Below are 15386 nucleotides of genomic sequence, written 5' to 3'. Positions count from 1 at the left end.
CCTTGGTATTTGCCTAAAGGAGCTAAAAACTTATGTCCACACAAAACACTGCACACAGATACTTATAATAGCTTTGTTCATAGTTGCCAAAACTTGGAAGCAACCAAGATGTCCGTCAGTAGGTGAATGGATAAACTGTGGTACATCCAGACAATGGAATATTATTCAGTGCTACAAAGAAATTAGCAACTGTGTTTCCCCGAAAATAAGACCTACCCCAAGAATAAGCCCCAGTTAAGATCGTCAACCAGACGGACCCATTTAGTACGTTATGATGATGTTCCAGAAAAAGATGACATGACTATATTTGAATAAATGTAGATTGCTGTACATGAAAAAATAAGACATCCCTTGAAAATACACCCTAATGCATCTTTTGGAGCAAAAATTAATATAAGACCCGGTCTTATTTTCGGGGAAACACAGTATTAAGCCCTGAAAAGACATGGAAGAATCTTAAATTACTAAGTGAAAGGAGCTATAATTTACTATATTACTAAGTGAAAGGAGCCAATCTGAAAAGGCTACATACGTACTGTATGATTCAAATCTCATGACATTCTGGAAAAAGAAAACTATGGAGACAGTAAAAAGATCAGTAGTGGCCTGTTAGGGGACAGGGAGAGATGATTAGGCAGAGTGCAGGGGATTTTTAAGGCAGTGAGACTACTCTGTATAATACTACAATAGGATATACATGTCATTACACATTTGTCCAAACTCATAGACGTTACAACATCAGGAGTGAACCTCAAGGTAAACCATGGATTTGGGGAGATAATGATGTGTCAGTGTAGGTTCGATTGTAACAGATACCACAGTGGGGAAAGTTGTAGGGGGAGGGAGCAGCGGATACATGGGAACTCTCTGTACCTTCTGCTCAATTTTTCTGTGAACATAAAACTGCTCTAATAGAATGGTTTATTAATTTAAACACACACACACACACACACACACACAGAGGCTTTAAACCCAGGAAGTTTGGCTCCAGAGCACACCCCTTTAACGACTATGTTTTACTATCCCCCCACTTCTAATGGGAGGAAAAATCCAACTTTTGACAGAAAAAAGAAAAAATATGTACATGTAAAGTGAAACACGGAGATTACTGGATTTTGGAATGTGCTTACAGTTCAGGTTTCCAACCCTTTCTGATCCTTCCTAGAAGCCAGACAAGGCTTCGAGGCTGATGAAGCCAACTCCTGCCTCACGTGTAGTATTTGACGAAAAGCACTTGACATGGGGCATGAGAGCACCATCCCCGGGTCCTCTGGTCAGGAAAACAGCTGTGAGCAACCCGGGGCAGGAAGCTTTATCAGCTGGCCTGTCCCAAAGTCAGGAGGTCAGTAAAAAGCTGCTCTGCCTCTAACTGTCCTATTTTTAGAGAAAGGCATTCTTTCCAGGGCTCTGCTTCTGACAAACGAGAAGCCAGCTCTGCCCCAAGGCACAGCCTGTGAACAACAAGCCACTGCCACTCATTTGCCTGACTTAGGGCTCATTTTCTGTGGGTTTGAGGCCCACCATCCAAAGTATTTGACCAAAGGATCTATAAAATGTTAGATCATTCCCCAGCTGGGGGAACCTGGTGTGATAGTTGCTTTGTGCCCAGGAAGGAGGACACTAGACAGTGTCCTGCTCAAACCATAGCATCTTGCCATTCAAGGTCAGTAAAGAATAGCATTCAAGGTCAGTAAAAAGCTGTTTCTCTTGTAAGGAAGCAAATATCTGTATGGGAGACCACAGGATTAAGTTACGTTTTACTACATCATGGTGGGAGGAGGAGTTGAGGTAGTGAACCAAAGGGACGTGGGTTTGTCCAGTCAGCTTTACCCCCTCTCAACACCAAACCAGGAAGCCACATAGGGCCCAGAAATTGAGACAAACAGCCCCAGAGCTCAACTCACTTGAGCGTCTATAAGGACTCCCTGGGATCAGCCCAGCCCACTAGCTAATAATAACACTAGTAACAAAAGGACAATAATATCAACTATTTTTCAAGCACCTTCTGTGGGCAAGATACTTGAAGCAACCATCTTACTGACCTCAAGGAAACCCCATGCCGTGGGTGCTATTATTGCAATTTTGCAGGTAAGTGAGGCTCAGAGAAATTATTTCACTTACCCTAGTCAATGGCAGAGCTGATATGCAAATTCAAACTTCTCTGACTCCAAAGACCATGCACTGTCTTTCCATTTGTCATGCTGTCCCCTCTAAGTGTCTGGGAAGGCTGGGTCAAGGTCTTTGCCAACTTAGTGTTCTAGGTTTTAAACTAAAAGAAAATAATGTTTTTCTCAAGCACAGCCCGCCAGTCCATTCGCCCCTAACATACATTTGCAGCTGAGTGACACAAGATATTTGGTGACACCAGTCATGCAGTGGGAAGGTCTCTACTGCCAAACGTGCTAGGAACCCTCGGGACCACCTGGTCCAACCCTCTTGTCTCCAGATGAGGAAAAGGCAAGCATGGGAAGTTAAATAACCGGCACACGCTCACACCGCAGTCAGAGGAATTGAAACACAGACCTTCAGAGTCCAAGTCTGGGAAACTCCCCACAACACCACGCCACGCCATAAATATGACTCGTTCTGGGCAGGATTCAGCGAAGTGTTCAACTGAGCCCTACTATTGGAAAGACACCTAAGATAGGGCAATAGTGAACGAATGTCACTCTAGTTCCAAAACCAAATGGGAGAAACTCTCCCACAAGAGAAACACACAGCACGACCTGGACCTCTGGGGAGTCCACGTGGGTTTGTGGCCTTTCAGAGCTAGATGTCCCCCGATCCCTGATCTACTCACGTAATCACATAACCGCTCTTTTGTCACTCTCTCCTATAAATACACTTCCTGAGAAAAGCATCACAGTTATGTACGAGCAAAAACTTACAGTTGATGGTGTTTCATGAAAGCCTCTGGGGTCCTTGCTTCTCCAAGAAGATGCCTGCTGGACTTAACTTGGATCAAAGAAATCCTAAAAAGATAAAGAGGGGAGAATGAGTGAGTGTGTGGTGTCAGTCCCATCTGTTTTGATTCATCTCATTCCAATGTCAACTCAGCAGTAGTGGGGGTTGAGAGGCGACAGTCAAGGAGAGATGATGTCACAACCTCCGGCAGTGCCAAGGTTCCCTTACTTACCTCTTCAGGCCATGAAGATCTGAAGGCACATCAGAGCTGCCAAGATTAGCTTCTTTGCTTTTGTTCAGTAGCTGCTCACCACTCACCAGGCTCTTTGATGGCTCATAGTTCCCGGAGTTGTGAGTTTGCTCCATCAGTTCCAGGAGGTACTGAGTTGGCAGCAAAGTTAATGATGTGGCTGGAGCTGACCACAGCCCTGGGCAAATACTGACACTCCTTAAAGACGGGAGGTGGTACCAAGCAAGTGTTGGTAAGAGAAAGTTTGCAGTGAGAGGGGGAAAAGTTGACATGATTTAAGCTTCTCCTATGTTCTGGGTCTTTACTGCCATTTAATCCTCCCGGTGACATTGTTATTATCTCCATTTGACAAATGTAGAAAGACTTTCCAGGAGTTCAGCAATGACGCAAGGAGAACTGACTCTGGGTGGAGAACATACAATGCAGTCTATAGATGATGTATTACAGAATTGTACACTTGAACCCTATGTAATTTTACGAACCAACGTCACCCCAACAAATGTAATCAAAATTATTTTTTTTAATGATAAAAAAAAAAAAGTACAGCAACCTCTCCAAGGCCATAGGCAGGAGATGGCAGAACGAAAATGGCTCCAGGTCCACCTAAATGCCACCCCACACACACCCGATGTCCCCGTGGCCGGTTTCCTACCTCCCCTTCCTTCCGTCCTCACTGACAGAAGCTTGGGCCCGCTCCGGCGTCGGTGCGCCCGGCTCTAAGGGGCCCCAGAGTTTAGCAGCGCCTACCGTCCTGCAAAACCACCTCGAGCTGCTAGGCCTATGCCTGAGCTACACACCGCTCAGAGTTTGTTACCTCATACAAGCCGTCTGACACGCAGCTGCCAGTAAGACTGTAGCCACTGTCCTATCGCTGCTCCTGTTGTTCTGTGCGGCACACGAACTCTTGTAGATTAACCTGGGAGACCACCATGTACAGCATTGTTTCTTCCGGAAAATGCACTATAAGACCTACCTGCCCCCTACCAAACCTCCCCCGCAAAGAGCCCAACAATTGACAAGAGACGTCATGAGTCCTTTACAAGGTTTATAGCCAATTCAAATTTCACAGGTCCAGATCCAAAGCTGCATTCATGTTATGAACCCTTTATTTATTCGGAAGATCTGGGAATATCCAGAATGCCAAAGCAAATTCCTGAAAGTATAGTTAAATATGAGGTAACGTGTTTCCCCGAAAATAAGACCTAGCCGGAGAATGAGCTCTAATGCATCTTTTGGAGCAAAAATTAATATAAGACCAAGTCTTATTTTACTATAATATAAGACTGGATCTTATAATATAATATAATATAATATAATATAATATAATATAATATGATATAATAAATATGATATAATATATATAATTAATATAATATGATATGATATACTATAATACCGGGTCTTATATTAATTTTTGCTCCAAAAGACGCATTAGAGCTGATTGTCCGGGTAGGTCTTATTTTCAGGGAAACACAGTATTTCTATACTATTCTACCTCACTTCATGAAATTGAAAGAAAATTTTCCCTACAACTGAAAAAAAATGTATCACCCATCAAGAAGATAAAATACTAGCTGTTGTATCCACTTTGTGACTATAATTTGCATATCCCTGGAAGAGGACTGGCTGGCACTAGGATAGCCCAGGGTTTCTCAGCCTCGGCACCACTGACATTTTGGGCCCTATGATTTGTTGTGGGGTCTGCCCTGGGCACTGTAGAAAGATAGCAGCGTCCCAGCCCTACCCACTACATGCCAGGAGCACTCTCAGTGTGACAACCGGAAATGTCTTCAGACATTGCCAAATGTCTCCTGGAGGGCAAGACCATCACTAGTTAAGAACCACTGATAAAAGCTGATAAATTGGAAGGACATATTTACTTACAGGGCTGCATTAATCCTGACAGAACCATGGAACACTCCAATGAAGTAATTAAGTATCGATCTGTGCTCCAATGGTCACTGAAATGGACTTCGGCTGTAATCAAGGACAAAAGCTATTATTATCCAGGCCATCAAGAAACCCAGCTTCAGAAAGGATATCCCCTCATTGCTGGTTCCTAGAAGTGAGGCAGAATCTCCTCCAGGCCTTTTCCTGACATTGGTTTCTTTCACTCACATGCAGGCTGTAAAAAGACTGCCTTTCCCAGTTCCGATCATTTCTCCCCTGGCTGATAAACTCCTTCATGGTTCATGTTTCATTTCACTGCTCACTTTTGAAGTCCCTCTTCTCAGAATAGTTGTCTTCGCACAGGGGTTGCTATTGAACAGATTCCAGGAGTTCAACCCTGAAAGAGAATCTAATTAACTTCACAGAGTATTTTGGGAGACTTCTGTGGAATCCAGCTTTGGACATGTCCACAGAGCAGGCTCAGCCCATTTCATAGTCGTAGTGTGAAATCTCAGGGGAAATCCTCAGTTTCTACCCTGGCGCTGTCCTCTGGAAAGTACAGAATTAGAGTTGATCCTGCAAACCTGCAGCAAATGTGAGTTCCTTTCTGGGTTCTTTTAACCCTATATACAGAGGGTGCCAAAAAAATGTGTACACATTTTTAAAAAGGAAAAAAATCTATTAAAATTGTAATACCAATAACAAAAGACAAATACAAGTCATGTATGATTTCTGCAATTACAAGAGGTGCTCAAAGTGGTTACCATCAGTGTCCAGACACGTCTGATTGCGGCCAACTACGGCTTGAGTAACGTTGACCAAAGTGTCCACTTGTATACATTTTTTGGTGCCCCCGTTATGTATTTGTATATAAATTCTGAGTCTTTCTCAGAACCTCTCACTTACCTCAATGATAATCAGTTGCAAAAAAACCAGTATTTACTCATAACTATATATTAAGTCACAGGGCACAAGCAATTTGAGTTTACATTATCAAACAGAGTAATATATCAGGTTCATTCATTCATTCATCCAAATGCTCCAGAGAGCAGGGGTTTTGTCAATGGTTTACCATTTATTTGTTGAATAAATGAATGCTCACTTTGTTTGAGGTGCTGTCATTAGTGGTAAGAATACAGCAGTACACAGGACTAGCACAGGCCCTAGCCTCAGCACGTTAACTGTCCACCAGGGGAGCAAGAGAACAAAGAAATAAATCAGAAAACCACAAATTGTGGAAAGAAAGCTAAAATGGAGAGAAAGTAGGAAGTGGAGGCAGCCTCACTTCAATAGGACAATCAGGGAGACCCTCCGAGGAAACGCCCATTAAGCTGAGGCTTGAAGATGAGGAACTGACCTGAGATTTCCAGGGGACCACATACCAGCACCACCACACACACACACACCCTTTTGCTTCAAGGGGACATTTCAGAGCTGAAGGGAAAAAAGACTTTAGCACAAAGGCCCTGAGACTTAATTGTTTGTATCAATCAGTAAAAAGAAGGTATTCCCATCACAACTGTAAACCATAACCCTGGGTGATAAAAATCTAAGAAGACCCTGAAGTACTAATGGTGTTGGAGGTGATTGAAAAAGAAAAAGCTTTATCCCTGGGCCTAAACCTGGACTTACTCCAAAACGTATGAATTTTATGACCATGGGCTTAGAAGTATTTTTTATTTAGGGGCAAAAAAGCTTTATGGTTAAAATACCACCCGGAAAAGTAACTCTATTATTGTGGATTATTCTTTATCTGAAACTATCCACCTCTTTTTCCAATGAAACACTTTGTATTGTCTGTCATATTATAAATACATTATTAAGTAAAACCATACATATATATATACACACACACAACTCAAGGTTTGTACACAAAGTACTATCTGTAGAAGTACTGACGGAATAAATTAAATCTGTGTTCTTTCTTATATTCAGTGCTGTCTTTAAGTATTTAAAAAATAATTTTATGGATGCAAATCAGTGCCTACTTCAATAGCCAGTTAGCATCAGCTCATTTAGTTCTTCTTGCTGATGACCTATCAGGTGCTGAGGACCTATCAGGTGCCAGGCACTGGAGTCAAGACCCACAGACCCAACAGGGAGTGAGTCCCCGCAGATCTCTGCCCTCATGGAGCTGACAGTCCAATGGAGGAGATGGGGAGGGTCCAGATCCTGGAAGGTCCTGTAAGCCTCCTTGAGAAGTTTGGGATTCATTTTATGGGACTCAGAAGCCCCTGCCCGTGCTAGAGGTGGAGAGTGACAATGCTTTGCGTGGCCCCAGGAGGAAGCTCAGCAGCTGACAAGTAAGCAACAGTAGGATGGGGTCAGTGAAAGCACAATGGAGATAGAGCACCGATGAAGAGGTCAGCGCTCTTTTCCTGAAGCCTCAAGATCTCAACCCTAAAGCCAATGACCAATGTATGTGTGGAGGCGTGAGCACAGACCCCTTTGAATACCTGCCAGGATCTGTATCTTTCAGGGAAAAGGCCTTTCTCAACTCTCCAAGTTTGCCAACTGATGTGAAGGAAGAGCACCCACCACACACACACATACACACACACACACACACACACACACACACGTGCTCTGGTAGAATCTTCTTAGCCACCAGATACCCTGCATCTAGAACACATAGTGGGTGCTCAATAAATATTTAGTGTTATTATTAAACCTCTCTGAGCCTCAGTTTTCTCATCTGAAAATTTGGGATAAAAAATATGTATCTAGCAGGTGTTGTGAGAAGAAATAGTATATGTAAAGCACATGACACAGTGCTTAGTATTTAGCAGATTAGTTATAAATAACAAGTAGCCATCATTATCATCATTTCTAGGGATAACATCGGGTGGTTGCTCCATGACCATTTGTGGTCACCACTGGCCATGCTAAATATAGAGGCAAAGCACAGTACCTGTTGAGAGACTGGTTATTATTGCACAAATCAACAAAGCAAGGAGAGGACTCAAGATAACAGCCCTTGGCATTCACTGTGTAGAAGGTCCAAGGACACTGGCTTCAGTCATGACTGAGTAGAAGGCAGGCGGGTAGTGACACTGCACCACCAAATAGCTCTGTAGGATGGCCATTCACAGAACAGAACGCTCTTCCATTCCTCTCTTCACTACAGGCATTGGAGGCGGTTAAAGGGTGTGCCAAGACTCCCCCAAACTCAGGACACTTTATCCAGAGAGCAAGGAGGCTAATGGGTTGTTTCTTTTGGACTAGAGTTTTTAAATTTAACAGGAATGTATGTCTATAGCTTTTTTGTTTTTTTAAAATCAAACAGTACAAGAGGGTGTAAATAGCATTCCTATAATTCCTACACCTTCAGGCAGATTCCCCAGAGATAATCACTGTTATTTCTTAGATTCTTTTATGCATATACAAGAATGTAGGCATGTTTTTTCACAGATGGGATCATAAGTGTTCTGAAACTTGCTTTTTTACCCACTTTATTTATCCTGAACATCTTTGCACATCAATATATGTAGTTTTACCTCATTTTTAACAACTGCTTTATTCACGAATATAATTTAATAAATAAGCCACCAGATCTGGATGGCTTAACATAATGGAAGGTTATTTCTCATTTATCTAAATCCGGGTAGTGGTAGGGAGTGTGTGTTGGGAGGCGTGAAGTGTTCTGATCCTAGCACTTACTAAGGGATCCAGGATGACCACGGCCCAGCCAACTTCCACATGTGACTTCCATATACTTGGTGGCTTCTAAGGTCACGCTGGGTGTTGATATCCAGCTAGCAGACAGGGAAAGAGTGTGGAGGAAGGTGAGGTTTGTTTTAAATGAGCCAGGTCTAGATGTGACAAGTATCACTTCTGCCCACATTCCACTGGCCAGAATTAGACACCCTGCCCTAGACTGGTGGCAGGAAACGGCCTGGCTGGACAGCTGTTTCCTACAACTCAGCACTTGTGTCAGGGGAAGCACAAACCTTTGATGAGCAGTTAGCTGCGTCTGCGACAGACGTCCTGTAGGAATATACCCTCCTTTATTTCAGCTTTAGGAGGCTGGCTATCCTCTTCTTTTTTTCTGCTTTTCTATTTTTGTCAAAGGCGAAATTTTAAAGTGTGGAAAACTATTACCTGGGAAAAGGAAGAAATAAGAAAATGGATACCTATAGAGTATGTATACACTGAACCAGGTCAGGTGGGGATAGGCAGGAGACTTTGGCAATGAAAAGCCTTAAAAGGATGCATCTTTGACCCAGGAACACTTGTTAGGACGTTCCCTGAAGACATTAGTGGATCACCTGCTCCCATTGTATGTTCGAAGATATTTATAATAGTGACACACTTATTTAGGTACCCAAAAATAAGACCTGTTTAAATTACGGTGCATCCATATAATGGAATACTATGCAGGTGTTTATAATTGCGTAGATACCTGCAAACTTAAAAATATGTCCATATATTATGATAAAACATAAGACTCCTAAAAGAATGTAATCTTTTTAAAACAAATTGATTACTTGTAGCAATGAGGCTGGAGGACATATATTAAAATGTTTACAGAATTTATCCTTGGGTAGTATCATTATGATTGTTTTTCATTTTCTTCTTTTACACCTTTATATAACATCTCGATGTTTTTCATTAGGAAAAAAAGTGAAGCTATTTTCAACTTGAAACAAACAAATTTTAAAAAATGTAGATAAAGGGGATTGGGTCTTAGGGGATTGAAAGCAAGTACGTGAGTCAGACCTGGCCTCCTGGACCCTGCCTGCCTATTGGGCCTGTCACCCGACACTCAAATTGCTATCAGAAGACTTTCCTGTTGAAGTGACTGGCTTTTGTCACACCACCCCCAGGTTATAATGGGAGGGGAGGGCGGGCCTCGGGAGCAGTCAGCAGCAGCCTCCAGCCTCCGCATGGGGAACACCATCAAAGCCCTTGTGGCCTTTATTCCCGCAGAACGCTGCCAGAACTTCGTGGTCGGAGACCTCCGGGAGATGCCGCTGGACAAGATGGTGGATCTGAGTGGGAACCAGCTACGCCACTTCCCCGTGCACGTGTGCTCCTTCCGGGAGCTGGTTAAGCTCTACCTGAGTGACAACCACCTCAGCAGCCTGCCTCTGGAGCTGGGGCAGCTGCAGAATCTGCAGATCCTGGCCCTGGATTTCAACAACTTCAAGGCTCTGCCCCAGGTGGTGTGTACTTTGAAACAGCTTTGCATCCTCTACCTGGGCAACAACAAACTCTGTGATCTCCCCAATGAGCTGAGCCTGCTCCAGAACCTCCGGACCCTGTGGGTTGAGGCCAACTGCCTCACCCAGCTGCCAGATGTGGTCTGTGAGCTCAGTCTCCTTAAGACTCTGCATGCCGGCTCCAACGCCCTGAGTCTGCTGCCAGGCCAGCTCCAGCGCCTCCGGGAGCTGCGGACCATCTGGCTCTCGGGCAACCTGCTGACTGACTTCCCCCCTGTGCTGCTTCACATGCCCTTCCTGGAGGTGATCGACGTGGACCGAAACAGCATCCGCTACTTCCCCAGCCTGGCCCACCTGTCAGGTCTGAAGCTGGTTATCTATGACCACAATCCTTGCAGGAACGCACCCAAGGTGGCCAAAGGCGTGCGCCGCGTGGGCAGGTGGGCAGAGGAGACGCCGGAGCCTGACCCCAGAAAAGCCAGGCGCTACGCTTTGGTCACGGAGGAAAGCCAGGAGGCACAGGCACCTGCCTCGCCTCCTCCGCGCCCTCCTGCCAACTCCTGAAGAGCTTCAGTGGTAGGTCAATGCCAAGAACCCAACGCTAGGGTCTTCTCTACTAGAGTGCAAAAGATGGCTCTGGGACATTTGGGGTGTCTGCCAGCGGGGGTTGATGGAATCAGATGAAATCCCTAACTCACACAAAGTAGCTGGCAAACATCTCTCCCAAAGGTCAGTTGTGTGCTATAGGTAGCACAACTTCTTTACCAGAAAATCAGCCACTCCAACCAGGTATTTTGAAACAAAGAGGAGCAAGGGCTGGAACTCTGTGGCGTGCTCCACTCTCCAAAAGTGGCTGGTCATGAGGCTCGTGAGCTCCTTCAATAAGGTACCTTGTTAGGTAGCCTGTCTCCAGCCCTTTGCAGGATTTATGTTCTTACTATGAGTGACCACAAACAGCAATTAGTAAAATATTACTAATCCAGGACACTTTAAAAGGACGTTTCTACCTAGTCAATCAGACTCACAGACTGTTTTTGCAAAGGCTTAAGATGAAGCTTTTTCCCCATTTAGCGAGTGCTGAGAAGACCCCTGATGGAGAATGCCTCCTGGTGGAGCCCAGCGACCACTTTACACTTGACAGTGGCTCGTGCTGACTTAGCTCAGTTTCCCTAAAAGGTCTGACCCAAGGTCTGCTCTCAACTGCTCACTGTCCCTCACAATATTAGAAGTCACCTAGAGAGTAGAACCTCTGGCATTGTGGTCTCATTAAAATCAAGCCTACTTGTAACCCTGGTTGCTTCTGTGGAGCACAGCCCTTCCATTCACTCACATTAACGAACCTGAGCTGAACTGAATCCCCTTTCACGGAGAGAAACCACACGTCCAGAATCATACCAGGTTAACGGCAGTCGGTGAGAAACCTGTTCCCTTGAAACAAGCATTTGGAAATCTGAATTGCAGGTTGTCGTGTGCATAGGAAGCTTCTGCCTCTAGCCTCAGTGTCTCTGCCTTTGTTCTGATTTTTGTAGATAGGGTCTTTTGATGGTTAGTGTATAAACCTCGTATTTTGGCCATTATTTTTTTGACGTATGTAAACTGGGAACTTTTCTTCTTCCCATGAATATATCAACTTTAAAGAAACTGCTATTAGTGGGTGATTTAATAGCACAATCCTTTGTTCTTGAACCTTTTCAGCAATCAAGGACAGTGTGCCATCTTAACTAAAACTAGTTAGCTTTTAAAACGTACTTACCATAAAAGTATCTTAACCCAGTAGTTTGGTTCTAAAATGACTACACAGCAGACTGTTTTCAAGTGTTTTCCTACCACAAATAATTCCTGCTAAACCAGAGGAAATTTCCTATCACATAAGCTTCCTATCACCACCTCCCAGTCTGTAGAGTATCTGTAAACCACTGATTAGACTGTCAAAGGGTCCCTTCAATCAGTAAATGCAATCGTTTGTCAAACATTTAACTCCTTGAGTAATGAGTCCAGATTTCTATTAGACAGCTAGAATTTAGAGTCTATTTTCTCATTCCTGACGACTGAAACTACACTCAGTTGATGCTAAAAACTTTGTGCCAACAGAGCTGCTTTCTGCCCCGTATCTACAGCCAGCCATGAGGGCTGACTTCCTTTTGACCCAGGTCTACCCCCTCCCCAGATTAATCGGCTCAACTTTTCCAGTGTAGCTGCTATAGCCATCAAACAAAGTGAAGCCACATGACCTATACAGAGTTCTCTCCTAATGAGCTGATGGGTATGAATCAAATGTCAAATTATAAACATTTTGGCACACAGTAAAGCTGTTTTCTTCTAAAGTAATCAATATATAACAAACATTTTTTTAAACACTATGGTTAAGAATTCACCACTGCTTTTGCTCTCCAAAAATGCTTTCACTATAGGGTTGCAATCAACTTTATAAAGTAACTCTGTAAATGCATATTTACATTTCCGTTACCCTCTGATGTTTTATTGAAAATCTGACACAAAGTTAAAAAGAGGAAAATGTTAAAGCATCAAATGTTAACTCTACTCATGATTTTAAAATGAAACCTAAAGTGTTATGCATCACAGGAAAATCTCTTCCAGAAATTTGTATAGAATTTTAGCTTCCAGAAATACAAATGATGCCAACTAAAATATTTAACATAAGATTCTATGGAAATGAACCAGTTTTTTTTTTGTCCTAAAATACATAACTGTAATTTCACTTAAAAAGTGGGATTGTGCCCTAAAAATCAACTAGATTCAAATTTTAACTAAAAGCACAAAGACAGACAATAACCCTGAGGCAGTGTAAAATGATTGAGTCCGCATGGCCTTTAAACTACCTGAGTTCAAATCCCAGCTTTGCCATTTATTGGTCAGTTACCATCTGTGCACCTGTTTTCTCATCAGTAAAATACTAAGTTTCTAGCTCTCAGGTCACTGTAAGGATTAAACAAATTACTAAAGTACATAGAACGGTGCCTGGCAGGTGACAGCTAATGTTTACATACCATGTTATTTTACTGTTATACCACGTAGCACAATACTTATATTTACCCTACAGTATAATTCAGTTTGAAGGTAAAAAACATACGGCAATAGAAAAGTTTTTCTTTCAATAAAATTTTCAACAACAGTATCTATAGACTTGAGTATTAAGAAATATAATTGCAATGTGGTCAAATGCTTCTGGCTTACCTAAATAGGAAAACACATACACGATTACCGAGGATTCATTTAGTATCTAAATGAATATACTTGCCCTTCCCATTATCTTAGAATCAGCAAAATCACCAAAGTACAGTACGTTCTCAATGTTGTTGATGGGTTCTACAACTTTAAGTGAAATGACAACAAAACCAATTTTAACCATAGGCTATTTGATGTCAACAGGAGCTAAGTTCCTACACATCTCCTCATTATTAAGAAACGATGTTGAAACATTAGAGGAACTGCTGTAGTCAAAAACATGAGACTATTCCTTGACACTAAATCCATGTGTGCGAGGGGCAGGAGGCATCAGATGGAAGACATGGGCTGGGAACATGGGTGTGTTACCTACTAGACACTGTACTCTCTTTCGTCACCGTACAAAAAAAAAAGCATACATCTTGTAACCTCACTACTATAGAAAGGGTATTAATGCTATTAAAAACCAACTAAGTTTACATGCTTTTTTTTCCTTTTGGACTGTCCACCTCTGGAGAACAGGAAGCAGGTGGTATTTATCTCTGAATCCCCGATGCCTAGAACAAGTCTACCAAGTTACCTGAATTTTGGCGATTTCATCATGAGCCCAGACCACAGACGGGGACCACTGTAGATCAGGTACTACCCTCAGGGTTTTGCCCAAGTTAATTCATACCATGTTTCCCCGAAAATGAGACCTAGCCGGACAATCAGCTCTAATGTGACTTTTGGAGCAAAAATTAATATAAGACCCGGAAGCTAGGTCTTATTTTAGGGGGAACACGGTACAACCTTTCCAATATCCCTTTGAGAGAGGGGTTAAGTACTGCTCACAATTTAAATGAGGAATCTGAAATCAGGTTTGCTTTATTCTTCATATTGAGAATTTGAAATGTTCTATAGTAATTCTGATTTTAACATCTTTAACATCCTCTGTTCTATGGACAGACACATTATCCTCTGTTCTAACACATTATTAGGTACAAGACAAGGCAGGCTTTAGAAAAGGAGTCTGTATAAAGACTATTCTATTTGACTTTTATCAGTATCAGTCAGGGCTCTGGCAAGAAAATGCATTTACCCCACATGGTTTACATAGACAGACTTTAACAAAGAACCATTAGTAGACAGGATATTAAGGGTGGGGTGGGGTGGGGCAATGTTGAAGTGGTAATACTGACGTCTGCAAACGAGCAACAGCAGCGGCTAACATACAGCTGAATGAACAAGGAACAGAAATGTTACCCAAATCCAGCAAGAGCTGAGAGCCGTAAGACGGGCTGCTCAGCAAAGCTATAGTGGTACATCTTGCAGGGATATAGCCACTTCCAGACACAAAAAAAGCAAAAACAAGAAAATACTGACTCCTCCTCCCCATATCCTGCCAGGGCCTTCTTAGTTAACCAGTCCACAGGAAGCTGTGAAGCAGTCACCAAGGGGAAGTCCCATGGCCTCCAAGTAGACAAAGAATGCATCTCCTGGCTTAAAAGAATAACCAGCACACTCCAAAAAACAAATACAACTGAAGGCTACTAGGATAGATTTAAAAATTCTGAGCATTTAGACAATTCTCTATGCAGTAACCATTAATGTTATATTCCAAATCTCTATTTCCGCGTCACAAAAGTCTTATTAAAGTAAAGAATAACACTGCTTCAGATTTGCTATTTCTTAGTTAACAGAAACTTCACTCTAAAACTCAGATATTAGAGGCCTAGGTTGGAACTTCATCTCTGAAACTGAAAACATTTCAAAATTTGTTAACTTGGGATATCTAGGGCTATGACAACAAAACCTGTAGAGCTTCGAAGGATATGAATTCAAAGAGGGAAAGAGGCATTGGTGTATTGTTGGATGCAACAATTAAGTTCCCATGTTTGTACCTCTTTTTAGATGAACATTAACTGGTATGTCCTTTTCAAGACCTCTGGAGAAAATGTGCCCAAGTATACTTTTAAATTCCTACTCCAGGCTACCTGGTCCCTCAGGATAGA

General features: G+C 42.7%; 1 protein-coding gene across 1 annotated transcript; it reads left to right on the top strand.

Moving 5' to 3' along the window:
- The first annotated feature begins 9930 nt into the window (after positions 1–9930).
- On the top strand, positions 9931–10900 carry LRRC10 (leucine rich repeat containing 10). The gene has a single exon (XM_033116123.1). It carries the CDS (start codon positions 9931–9933, stop codon positions 10768–10770), a length of 840 nt encoding a protein of 279 aa, XP_032972014.1. The 3' UTR covers positions 10771–10900.
- The last annotated feature ends 4486 nt before the right edge of the window (positions 10901–15386 follow it).

Source organism: Rhinolophus ferrumequinum, chromosome 10 (assembly GCF_004115265.2).
Source record: "Rhinolophus ferrumequinum isolate MPI-CBG mRhiFer1 chromosome 10, mRhiFer1_v1.p, whole genome shotgun sequence".
Classification (NCBI taxonomy): Eukaryota; Metazoa; Chordata; class Mammalia; order Chiroptera; family Rhinolophidae; genus Rhinolophus; species Rhinolophus ferrumequinum.
This window is presented reverse-complemented; position numbering and strand designations above follow the sequence as displayed.

Bases quoted from the DNA above. Each gene is read 5' to 3' on its own strand.
- LRRC10 (XM_033116123.1), top strand. From the start codon at position 9,931: ATGGGGAACACCATCAAAGCCCTTGTGGCCTTTATTCCCGCAGAACGC.